Source organism: Genypterus blacodes, unplaced genomic scaffold (genome assembly GCF_046128005.1).
Source record: "Genypterus blacodes isolate CSIRO-AG114 ecotype Tasmania unplaced genomic scaffold, CSIRO-AGI_Gbla_v1 ptg000070l_1, whole genome shotgun sequence".
Classification (NCBI taxonomy): Eukaryota; Metazoa; Chordata; class Actinopteri; order Ophidiiformes; family Ophidiidae; genus Genypterus; species Genypterus blacodes.
Genome location: NW_027466880.1, coordinates 3,219,012 through 3,231,189, shown reverse-complemented (window position 1 = coordinate 3,231,189; position 12,178 = coordinate 3,219,012). Strand labels below are relative to the sequence as shown.

General features: G+C 40.9%; 1 protein-coding gene across 1 annotated transcript; it reads right to left on the bottom strand.

Annotated features, from left to right (window-relative positions):
* Positions 1–1,063: 1,063 nt before the first annotated feature.
* kbtbd8 (kelch repeat and BTB (POZ) domain containing 8) lies at positions 1,064–7,311 on the bottom strand. The gene is made up of 5 exons (XM_076156492.1): positions 7,270–7,311; positions 4,938–5,145; positions 4,270–4,576; positions 3,137–3,956; positions 1,064–2,945 (listed from the first exon to the last, which is right to left on the bottom strand). The coding sequence occupies exons 1-5, from the start codon at positions 7,283–7,285 to the stop codon at positions 2,482–2,484; spliced, it is 1,815 nt and encodes a 604-aa protein (XP_076012607.1). The 5' UTR covers positions 7,286–7,311; the 3' UTR covers positions 1,064–2,481.
* Positions 7,312–12,178: the final 4,867 nt, after the last annotated feature.

The following is a 12,178-nucleotide window of genomic DNA, read 5'->3' as shown; positions in this document are numbered from 1 at the left end:
CAAACCAGCAGAGTGAACGTGAAGAACTAAATGCATGAACACAATGGACTTAGCACCCATAAGCGACGGCTACTGAAGACCAAAAGGCTCCCGAACTCAGAAAGCACACGGATTCTTAGCTTGTTGCGTCACGGGACTGGTGTCTGAGGATTGATGCAGAGATTTAGTCACACACCTGTGTTGGTTTGTTTCGATGACACGTTGCAATAAATGAATACTACCATACTACAGAAGAGGGGGGGGGAATCAAAATGCATCACTCACTCGTGCAGGTAATAATTCATTCTTCAACATAACAGGATTACTCTACTGTAACTAAATAGGTAATTAGAGAATGAAAGAAAAATGGCTTTAGAAGAAAAGAATCACATCTATTTTTTTCAAGTTATAAAAGAAACTGAAGACATGTTTAAAAACTGTGCAAGTACAGCAAAACCTATAGTACAGTATATTACACATGACAAAAACATTTAAATACAGTACTGTGTATCAATAGAAATCCTGAGAGTTGTCCGTTCCTGGTTCTCAAATGGCCGTTTGTAGACATGCGGGCGACGCTCACCCTTCTCTCAACATTGACAAGGGCGATGTTTGGGCTACTGCCCAGGTCAATTACAAATCAGCCAAAAGTCACTCAACTGTAGATCTTCTCTCGGAGAAGTTCGATTATGTCCATGTTCCTTTACCAAGTGCGATCTTTGCTTTAGTCGCCATTTAAAAACCTCCATCTTAAGGACCCGACTGAGTGATTGCTATATGGTTACTTTTTATAACGGAGGGGCACTCTTCCTTATGAACACAAGGGCAATTAGTAGTGCAAAGATGACACAGGAACTCGCGTGAGGAACTTGACGGCACCAAAAATGTCACACACCGACAGGGAACGCCACTCAGCGGTGGTATTACTTCTATACAAGATTGTCAAAAACAAAAAGCAGCACCAACAGTATGTGTCCTCCACATGACAACGTATGAAGACGGATTCATGGATGATAGATGAGTCAGCACAGACACCGGACCACCCTTAGTTGGTTACTGTTAAGCTTTTTCAAGTGGTGGGGTGCTTCAAGGGTGCGCCGTAAAGTTTGCAGTTAAGGACCACTGAAGTGGAGAGTGATTCAGTGCAACGCCGAGTAAGACTTTTCAGATAATCTTCATCAGGAGATACAGTATTTGATTCTGATGCCTTGTTTATAGCCACAGGCACGTTGGCATCCAAAATTATCTGCACTAAATTACACATCACTTGTTGATCCTACACCCATGCCACAGCCAGTCGGTTACTGGAACCTATGTGATTTTGAGGAGATGTCACACAAAACAATTAATGCACTTTCACTAAGGTAATATAGCCTAACATAGCCTACTCACAATCCCATGAGTTATTGCTACCACAAAAACGTTTTCTCCGTGTCCAGATCAACTAAAGCAAGTCCCCAAATGCCTTCTAGGATTCGTGAGGAAGGTTCTTTCAACTGAAAAACAACCTCAGAGCTTAATGAGAGTTGAGTTTATACATTTGCTCTATCAAAACAATGACCTGAAATACATCCCTTTGCCCCTAATCAAATGTCTTTGCAGATGCTGAGGTAAACTTGTTAGTTGGTCTGAACTTTCCACTTAGTGTTGCCACACTGACTCTGTCGTTATTTCTCCAATGTGGAGAGTGAGTATTCAAACTTTTCACTGAAGTTGTCTTCGCATGTCACAAAATGGATGCCAACTCAGAGCGGGAGGCTAGGAGCCCCCATTAAACTGAAAGCTCAAACTTAAAAATAGCTTGGATGTCACACATAGTGTATTGTTTGACACACTGACGCTTTTGTGAGGAAGAGAGGGTTATAGAACTATTTAAGCTTCGAGCTTCAAGAACACTAAGGTAATGTAAATCGCAAGCACACTTCAATTAAAACTTGTCTATAAAATAAGCTGTGGAGAGACTTGAGCACACTAATAAAGGAAAAACAACTCGGTCAGAGCAAGCAACCTACTCATGAGCTATGATGCTCATCTTACCCGTATGAATATATCGCTTATATAGTTATTTATATATATAAATTTTCACTTTAGGCTGACACGTAGCATCCATATCTCTAGAGGGTACTTGTATCTTGCAGACGCCCTCATCCACATGCTTAGAATTTGTAAAAATCCTTACCTATATATGCATCCAAAACAAAAAAATGGAACATGGCTCAACAACAAGCAAAAAAAAAATAGGATAATTGCACTTATGATTCATTGTACGGTTCGGTAAAACAAGAATCGGAGTGGGTAGTTGGTGCTGTCTTGAACAAAAATACTGCAATCTTTAAAAGCACCCCATTTTGATCGTGATAAACCAAAGTTTGAATGACTTAAGACTCAACCAAAAATGGTCCTTGTGGCGCAAACTCAGAGTAGCACCAGGCACAAGGCAGGCAGGACCACACAACTCCCTCTGCCTAGATTGGGTTCACAAAATGTTATCGACTGGCCGCATCAGAGCACTTTCTGTAGACACTGCGGATAAAGTTTGGCCACCACACACTCAAAATGCCGGCCCAAATCCCATAGGCGGTCAGGGGTCTCGTAGATTTTGGTCCATACATCCACTTCATCATCATACTGATAAAGGGAGTTCTTGCGGCTGGTACGAAACACGTGTTCTTCCACCATGACCTGGGTGGCTCGTACAAACAGGTGTAGCTTGCCTTGCAGTAGCATGGCCTTTATATACGGGCTTGTGGCTTGGTCAAAAGGCAGATCTCGTTTGCGGATCCAGGTGTTCTGCTCAATGTCGTAGACCTCCACAGTGAAGGTGCGCTGGTGATTCCTGCAGATGCCGGCAATGTAGTAAATGCAGTTTTTGTATAAGGCAGCCAAACCCTGGCTCCGAGGGACACTCATTGGAGCAAGGTGACTCCAATAGTCCTTACGGGGGTCAAAGCAGAAGAAATATTCACCTGAGGGAAACAACAACAAAAGTTTCATTTGAACCAGATCTAATGTTGAATCATTTACTTTCCAAAACAACTTTCAAACATTTTAAATTGTAATTTTCAGAACATATAAATTTGATGATAATTATATACAGTATTTTAGTTATTTGGTTACTTTAGAGATTGTGTAGAAGAATTGTGGGACTTGAACTCACCTTGGAGGATGTAGATGCGGTCTTTGTACTCCACAGAACTGTGAAACTCCATGGCCACTGGCATGGGACTGACTGCTGTCCAACAGTTGTCCCTGGCATCATAGCACTCAACTGACTTTAATGCATTTCGACCATCACCCTCATATACCCGTCCCCCCAGGGCATAGAGCTTCGCACAGCAGTGCACGAGTCTGCAGCCGATCCTTGCTCTCAGCAGAGGTGCGCGTGGAAGCCACCTGTTGCCTGCGTGCTCATACTGCCAGAAGTCACTCTCCGCCCGGTGGTCTATGGAGACCTCGCTGTTGCTTGGTCTATAGCCTCCAGCAATGTAGATATCGTTCTCTGAGGAGACCAAGATTCCCACCTCGCGGAGATCATTGGGTGGTTTGCAGAGCTTGAACACCCTTCCAGTGGCTGTGTCTAAACAAGGCACCGTCTGCTTCTTCCCTGAGTGTTTGTGAGCGGCGTCAAAGCAGATGACCATCTCAGAGGCGGTCATACCCAGACGCTGGGGGCAACCATTGGTGCCAGAGAGGCGGGCTTTGACCTCAGCAGGATCCTTAGACAGAGCTAGGGCAAGAGCGAAAGGGGCAGGTATCCCAGTGACGAAGGCTTCATCTAGTAAGGGCAGACGGATGCACTGGGAAAAGACCTCAGCTAGGTGGGCCTCGCGGCTACGCAGATCATGTTCTAGCCAGCGGACTATGCTCTCATACACATGTTCTTCCTTTTCCACGTTTAAGTCATCATTGTTTAAAATACTGACCAGTTGATCCTTGGTCATTTGGAGGAACTCTTGCTCCCGTGAGACACACAAGAACTATAACAAAAACACAAGAAATATACCATTTTAGCAAGAAACCAGTCAAAATTAAAACTCTTATCAGACCTGAACGCAGGCAGTCCCCGAGTTATGAATGTCTGACTCACAAACATCTCATACTTATGAACCCAGCTCCAAAAAGCCTATTTCAAGTTGCACACAATTCAATTTACTATTTAGCATATGAATAAATATATAAGGTAACGAACAGCACACTTCTATTTCTAGACTAATGGCAAACTGATGAAATTACAAATCACAGTGCAAGTGATAGTTAAGAACAGGCCTCAACACTCATGGTCCAACCGACCTTCTTTCGGATGTAGTCCTGCGATCGCTCTCTCAATTCCTGGTGTCCATAGGCATCAGCAAACATGTAGACCCCAATGCAATTCTGGGGGTCGAGACGGCTGATCATAAATTGAGCACACTGATCCTGCAAGGCTGGAATCTGGAAAATGCTGGCTGCGGTGAACAGGGCCTGGACATTGGACTCCGAAAGTGTGACCCTGGATGTGTAGGCATAGTCTAGGACGAGGTGCATGGACTCAGATTCCACCCCGACAATCCTCACCTCACGCTGGCTGCTCTCTGTAAGGCCACTGGTGAACATGGACCTGGTGGTGATGACAACACACAAGCTATGACTCAGCTGCATTCTGCCTATTACTTTATCATCAGAGCCAATAAATAAACTGTTGAACCAATTAAGGCTTTGACGTGTCATCTACAGTACCAAGCAGTAGTTTATCTTAGACTATGATATCTGTTGCACAATACAGCAACAAACCGATACAAATTTTTCTTAAATTCTAAATTTGACAATCCGCGATGCTTGAGATTAACATGTATTTTGTCTGCCTCAATGGAAAAAGAGCATCATTACATGTCAAATGAGAAATAAAAGAGAAGAGTAGATAAAATGAGTGAAATGTTTTTCTTCCAATATTGTGAATAACAAATACTTGAACTTCTTACCTAAAATACGGGCTAATAGAGGCAAGAACATTTCTGTGACATGAGAAAGTCTTGCCATGGTCCACTTCTACCACAATGTCTGTGAGCTGTGCCTCGTCATACAAGGCTTTCAGCTGCTGAAGGATGTTACAGGCATGAACAGCATCTACCCCGTTGTAGTTGGTGCTTGGAGGTGTCCCATTTTGTACTTGTAACAGCTTCCCTACCTCTAAACATACACAAAGAGGAGAGAAAAAGCAACACAGTATGTTACAAATGGAATGGACACCACACAAGTGAGATGATCACAGTTCACAAATAGCAAAGCCAACAATTCCTGTTTGCCTTTTGTTACTCTCGATCACATCAATATAATGTATACAGTTGTACAGTACAGATTTCAACACAAACTTTTTGAATGACAGCACTTTTACTGTGTCCTTTCTTTCATCTTAAATCAACATACATAAGTGAGGAAAAAAATTAAAAGGTGACAATATTGGCAGGTAGAAGGATAGGGCGTGTGTAGATTTACAGTTTTATTATCAACCAATCTACACATATACCCAATCATTTTAGAGGACAACTAATATTTGCTGTGTAACTGAGGGCTAGTGCAGGAGTCGCATCTGAACCATGAACATTTATTGTTGCTCAAAAACTAATGGAAAATAAAAAATAGATGAGCACCATTTTACATGGTCATTAGGTAAGCATACATTCTGTCATTATTACGACGATGTCAGCAAATAAAAAGTCCATTAACTACCAACAGGAAATTCTAGAAAGTAGCACTGCATGGGGCAGCAGTGACTGCACATCAGCAATGCTGCTCCCCACCCAAACAGAGCAGAGTAGAATGTATTTGATGTCTGATAAAGATTTCACAAAAAAAACAAAGGTGGGGCCAGAATCGGAATAACCTCTCCAGACCCCCAAATGGAGGGAGGGAATCAGAATAAACTGGTCGTGAAAGGTTAACAGTAAGGATGTAAAAGTAAATGTCAGCTTTCCAGCAGGTGCACAGCAGTGAAGTGGAAAAATGAAGAGCCTAGTAGAATCACACTGATAACACAATTATAAGAAATTGCAGTTATCTTAGAAAACTCCCCAAAATTGGAAAAATAGATGATTGCTGATTTTGTTCATTTTAAATTTAATGGCCAACCAATCCTAAGTTGAGGCGGCCATGCATGTGAAAAGGTTTACTTTAATAATAATTATTGGACATTTTTAGAGATTACATTTTCTAGTCCAAATATAAAATGTGTAGCTCAAAAGCAATTTTGATTAAAATCTGTGTTTGGCCTCACAATCCTATAGCCCCATTCAGTATCTCCCACTTTGGACTGTAACAGCGGCAACATAAGTGTTTATTTGCTGGTTTCTTAAGTTGGAAGATGGATGTTGGAGTTTCCATGTAGGCTGGCTCAAACATATGGATATCATATGGGCCTATAGACTCACTGTTGCCTCTCTTCAGTCGTGGCTGCAGAGCAAACACGTTATATTTGCACTGACAAGTCTACAAATGTCAACTTTACGTTCTGTAGTATTTCACTATAATAAAATAATGCGTCGGTCTTCAGGAATAAAACAACCCCAACAACAACAACCACCTCGTGTTGTGCAACGGTACGTCCATGTCTGAACAAAGACTGGCGATGTGTATTAAACTTGGCTAACGTGTCGCCAGGTGGTAGCTAACAGGCTAACACGACATTTCACAACATCACAGCGGATCTACGGTAAGACCTTAAGTGGGTGTTTAAACAAAATGCCATTTAACAAACGAGCTATCCAATGAAGAGCCACACTGAGATCCGACGCGGTGCCCGTTTGACGCCATAAACAGCAGTGCTAGCAGTGATATTAGCCACTTGACATGCGAGCTTAACTTTTAGCAGAACTAGCCACCTAGCTCATATTAGCAAGCTTTCTTTGACACAGTACGGTGTCAGAGGACGATAAACTTAAATATTACGAGCTTTAGCATTACTGGGTATATCAGCACATTCATCACGACGCGTATCATGCCAGTAACAACAACGTTCATTATGACTAACTTATCGAGTATCGTGGCTTGTCATAAACAAGTGTTTATACAATCAGCTGTATGTAGCGAGCTAACCGGCCGAAAGTTAGCAGCGTAGCGACATCACCAGGCTAACGATAAGAAACACTTTGGGGGAGTCGTCTTGAGCTTGACCTCTTTCAGCGACAACACGACGTGCGACGCCTATTTTGTCTAGTCTATAAAATCGTGTTGACAAACATGTAAAGACAGAAATAACGACTTTAAAATGCCTCAGTCAAGTCTGGCCACAACACAAAACAATGCAGATTTGCTAACCTCCACTGGCAGCCATTCTCTCCAGTCTGTCTCGGGGCAGACCGAGAAACGTCAATGAGTGAGCAGCAGAGCCCCGGAAACAAGCAGCGGCCAATCAGCGGGCGAGCTCGGATATCACAGCCAATCACGTCTCTAGATTCTCAAATAGGAAAAAGTTGACAACTGTGTGGGGCAAATTAACCTAAATTGCGAGCAAGGATGGATAGAATCAATAAAAAGGCAGCAAACAATAGAGAAACGCAGAAATGTGAGATTATATGATATTACTACATGTACGGGAGCCCTGTATGTACCCCTCATTTATCATCTCTGCAACTCAAGCATTCAGAGATGCTACAGAGCAACAATTTAATATGTGGAGTAACACACACTGTGATGTAATGTGTGTGTTTCCATATGTGCTCATACTGTAAAGCAGCTCATGTTTCTCTTCTTTGTCATTCTCCTTTGGCACCTGTAACCTCATTGACCTTAATCTTCTCCCTAATCTCCTCCATGTCATCTTCCTCCTCCTCTCCATCCAACTTCTCACCTGCTTCTCTCTCTGGAGCACCACGGAGGTGAACACAAGAAGTGATTCCCTGTTTTTTAACTTATTAGTTAGTTGTGGTACCAGTTCGAGTCGATTAACAGGTTTAACTGATTATGGTTGGAAGGCATTTAATCTTCCAATAAACTTGGGTTTTGGAATTCTAGCGATAATGGAAAATTCGACGAATGTTTGATCAAATTAACCACATGAAACACACACAGAGGAAGCTCATTAGGCAATTTAGAGGAAAATATTCTCTATGGATCTGGCTATAAAGCTGAGTCAGGGTCTGCTTCCCTATTATGATCATTTCATACCTTAAACTTTCAACAGAGGTGAAGTGTTTTTCTCTCAGTTAGTATGTTACTCCAGATACTCAGTTTATTTGGACAACCTGTTACCATAGAAATGCAAATATTTTATTTTTCACAAATCAATGATCCATAGGAAATAGACAAGTCAGCCATGGAGTGAGAGAATTTGTGCCTGACCGGAGTTGCAGGTGAAAGAGAGGAGTTGAAGCACAGAAGATTCCAATTCAACCTGAGCGAGTTTTAACTTTATCCAAAGGAAAATGACACAAAATTTGACTAAATCCAGATGTACTGACTATAGAGTATAGTATAGCAGCCCATCCTTGTAACTCCCTGTTCTGTCTGTTACCCTCTGGAAGGCGATACAGATCACTGAACATGCGCACCACCAGACTGAAAAACAACTTCTTTGTAAGAGCCATAAGTGAGCTAAACAAAATCAAACATTAGACAAGTTAGTACCCCAAAAGCCAATTGCAATATTGGGACATATTGGGACACACCTCGGACATATTGGGCATCTTCAGCTATGATGTCATGTGATGTCATATGGGGCATGGAACATGTGATGTCATATGGGGTGTGATGTTGTGATGTCATGATGTCATATGGAATGTCATGATGTCATGTGATGTCATATGTCATATGTGATGTCATGTGATGTCGTGATGTCATATGGGATGTTGAGACATGTCATATGAGACATCTTGAGCTATTGGGACATCTTGAGCTGTGGGACTACTTATGTTTTAATGTATGAATGGAACTGTGTGTTGTTTATTTATTGTTATTTATTATTTGTTATTTATTTATAGTTGTTTATTTATAGTTTATTGCTGTTATTTATTACTGTTCAAAGATTCAGGCACAGCACAAATGCATTTTGTTGTATTATCATATACAATGACAATAAAAGCTATTCTATTCTATTCTATCAAAACTGACTAAGTATTAACAAAACTCCAATCTTTAAATTTTTCTTTCTTAACATAAAATCTGGGGGTCTTTGTATATTCTCATATATTGCATTCCTGTGATGATGCAAGGATAACCACCATTGCATTTACATATAAATAATACAAACTAAGTACATACAAAATAAATATATTCAAACAAGGAACAAAATTCCATGTTATAAACCCAGCTATGTAATCAAAAAAGATTTGTTTAAGTTAGTGTGGTCATGAAAAGACAGAATGAAATCAATGACACAAGTTGGTTACATTAGCGGTCACACCACACACACAGATCATCACGTGTTTTGAGGTGCCTCAAGAACTTGTTTTACTACCCTTGGTTTGAAGATGAAGGTCTTGATGGAGTTGGCAGAGAAATGTTTAATGAATGCAGCTGGAACACTAGAATCCTGGAGATACAATTTGTGGAACAGCCTTGAAGAATATGTTTTTCTTGTGCGCTGGTGTGAGTCGTATCATCTTGTGTGACCAAGGACGCCGAGCAGAGACGTCCTTGGTGTAACAACAGTGCCAGCAGCTCTCCCAGGGTTGGCGGGTTTAGGTTTGTTTTCTGAAAGTTTCCTTTCCTTTCCTTTCCTTTTTGTTGTAGTTTCTTCTTGTTTGCTCTGTGACCTCATTAAATGATTGTGTGGCCTTTCTGCTTATTGGTGTTGCTGCTGATTTTTATAGCAGCATGAAAAGGTATTTCCACACTGCTGTTTTTGCAGGTTTAATCAAACCACACTTTGTCTCCAGACTGCGTTGTGACAGTTTTAGTGGCCGTGAGTTGTTGGTACCCGTCTGATCCCACTGAACTGCTCATGAATCTAATTTCTATGTCCTGCAGACATGTTTGTGCCCACCACCACACACACCACCAATCAGAAAACACAACATTATTATGGCAACAAAATCATGACCTGCTAGTTTGTCTTGTTCCACTTTATTTTAATACAGATTTTACATTTTTCCTTGTAATGTGTAATGTACCTGAACACAAAAAAATAAACCTAAATAAAAAAAAATATTTGAATTATTATGATCATCACATCTGTCATGACCATATCCATGATTTGGTCACTTCTGTTTGGTGTGACCACAATCTGATCTGACCCTCTACAGCTGAATAAGCACCTGTTGAATCTGGTGTTTAGTTACCTAATATGCAGCGTAATCCATCTAGAAAGGTTTCAGTTTGCACTCAAAGATTGACATGTTTGCTGATAAACAAACAGAAGCAGGTAAAACATGTCTAATCTAAACTGTATGAGGGAGCAAGATGGCCCTGCCTTCAACTCTTTGTGTGGATTTTTAATGTTCTCCCCCCATCTGTCGGTGTGTGTGTGTTTCATCCCTCACCAGGTGAAAGATAGTGTTTGTTTGTGCACGAGATCCAATAAATATGACCCTCACTCAAGTTTCCAAAAGGTTTTGTTAACTTTTGGAGGGTTCCTCTTAGTTCTTCTAAATAAACAATAAATTCATACATAAATATTTAGCTATCAACAGGTCAGAAATATTTCCCAAATATTTTCTAAAGGTTAAATCTTGATATCCAATCTGGAAAAGTGTGTTTTTCATCTACCAATTAAATGACAATTACATATTAAATTATCATCATATTATCATGTATATTTTTAAGATCCTCATAAGATGTCAACAATGCCCTCTTTAATGTTCAGAGCTGATAAGTCATTACAGTTGCAGTTGTCCATCAAAAGGTTAATTGCTGCCGTTTGTCGTGAGACGTTCACATCATGTGGCAGCACCTGCGACCCAAACAGCACTGTCAAGACAGACTAATTGCTGTTTATTGAACAATGTGATTGCAGTGTAATTTCCATGTATCAGCGCACTGTCACTTAATCTCGATTGCTCTTAATTAGAAGTCATTGATTCATTGATTTGTGCCTGTGATGATGTAATTGTTTATCAGCAAAAACATGTCTATGCTGAATATCTGAAGCATTAACCTGCTGTTGTTTGTTTGTTTTAAGTGTGGATTGTGTGATATTCTGGATTCTTGTTGCCATATGGACAGCTGATGAAAGAAATTGTTCCTTAATTATGGGCTTGTTAGGGGACTGCTCGACATATGAGGCAGCACAGGGAAGCATTACATCATTCTCTAAACCCAGTACTTAAATAAAATACCAGTACATTTGATACAAACTTTATTTTACTAATGAATTTATTTTTATGTTACGTTTGTCTGTTTCTCTGTCAGCTGAACATCTCAAACCGTTTTTGATGGATTTCAATTATTCGGTTTTGGTACTGGCCTGCCTCATGGTGGCGCTGTAACAACCACTTTTTCCCACAGTCGATGTTTTTTCCCCTGTTGTTTTCTGATCATCTTTACCATGTTCCTGTAACTGGTTGGTGAGTTTGAATGAATAATTCGCCTGTCCCCAAAAATGGTTGATATGTGCACTCAGTACTTGTGCTAAAAATGAAACATCAATCGACCTGATGGTGGCACCATAAGAATAACAGGTGGATTTTGACTGCCTTCCTGTTTGTTTCTTTTTTTAGGGGTAGTTCATCTTTACACTGACCAATCTGGTTCTCCTGCTGCAGTCTAACTGTGCGGCTGTCAGTTGTGACAAACTCAATCTGCCTCACCTCCATGTTTGTTGTGCATTAATGCACATCATAAAACACTGAGAAGCTTTACAAAGGACTCTTTATCACTACATTTCTCTCCATATTTGTGCTTTTGCCCCATTTTGCTTACAGCTCAAGGGAGTAAGCTGGCCGTCACCCATCCTCTCGCTCATTCACACACATACAAACACACACACATTGTGAGTACACAATATGTACGTAGTGTAAGTAGTCTCTCTCTCTCTCTCTCTCTCTCTCTCTCTCTCTCTCTCTCTCTCTCACACAGAGGGATGGTTGCAAAGCCCAACAGTAGCACCCAAACCATTGTGTCACTATCGGCGCTGTGCAGGCTGGAAATGCACCCTAACACTGCATAACATTGCAAAATGACAGAAGGGGAGACAAATAAAAGTACAACTGCAATCTTAGCAATCGATTTCACATTTTTTTCACAATTTCTTCACCCATTCAACAACAGCACAGCCTGTGAAATTGGGCCC

Bases quoted from the DNA above. Each gene is read 5' to 3' on its own strand.
- kbtbd8 (XM_076156492.1), bottom strand. The intron at 4,577-4,937 runs GTAAGAAGTTCA...CATCACCACCAG, and splicing joins TCTATTAGCCCGTATTTTAG to GTCCATGTTCACCAGTGGCC. The intron at 3,957-4,269 runs GTCGGTTGGACC...TTTTTGTTATAG, and splicing joins AGGACTACATCCGAAAGAAG to TTCTTGTGTGTCTCACGGGA.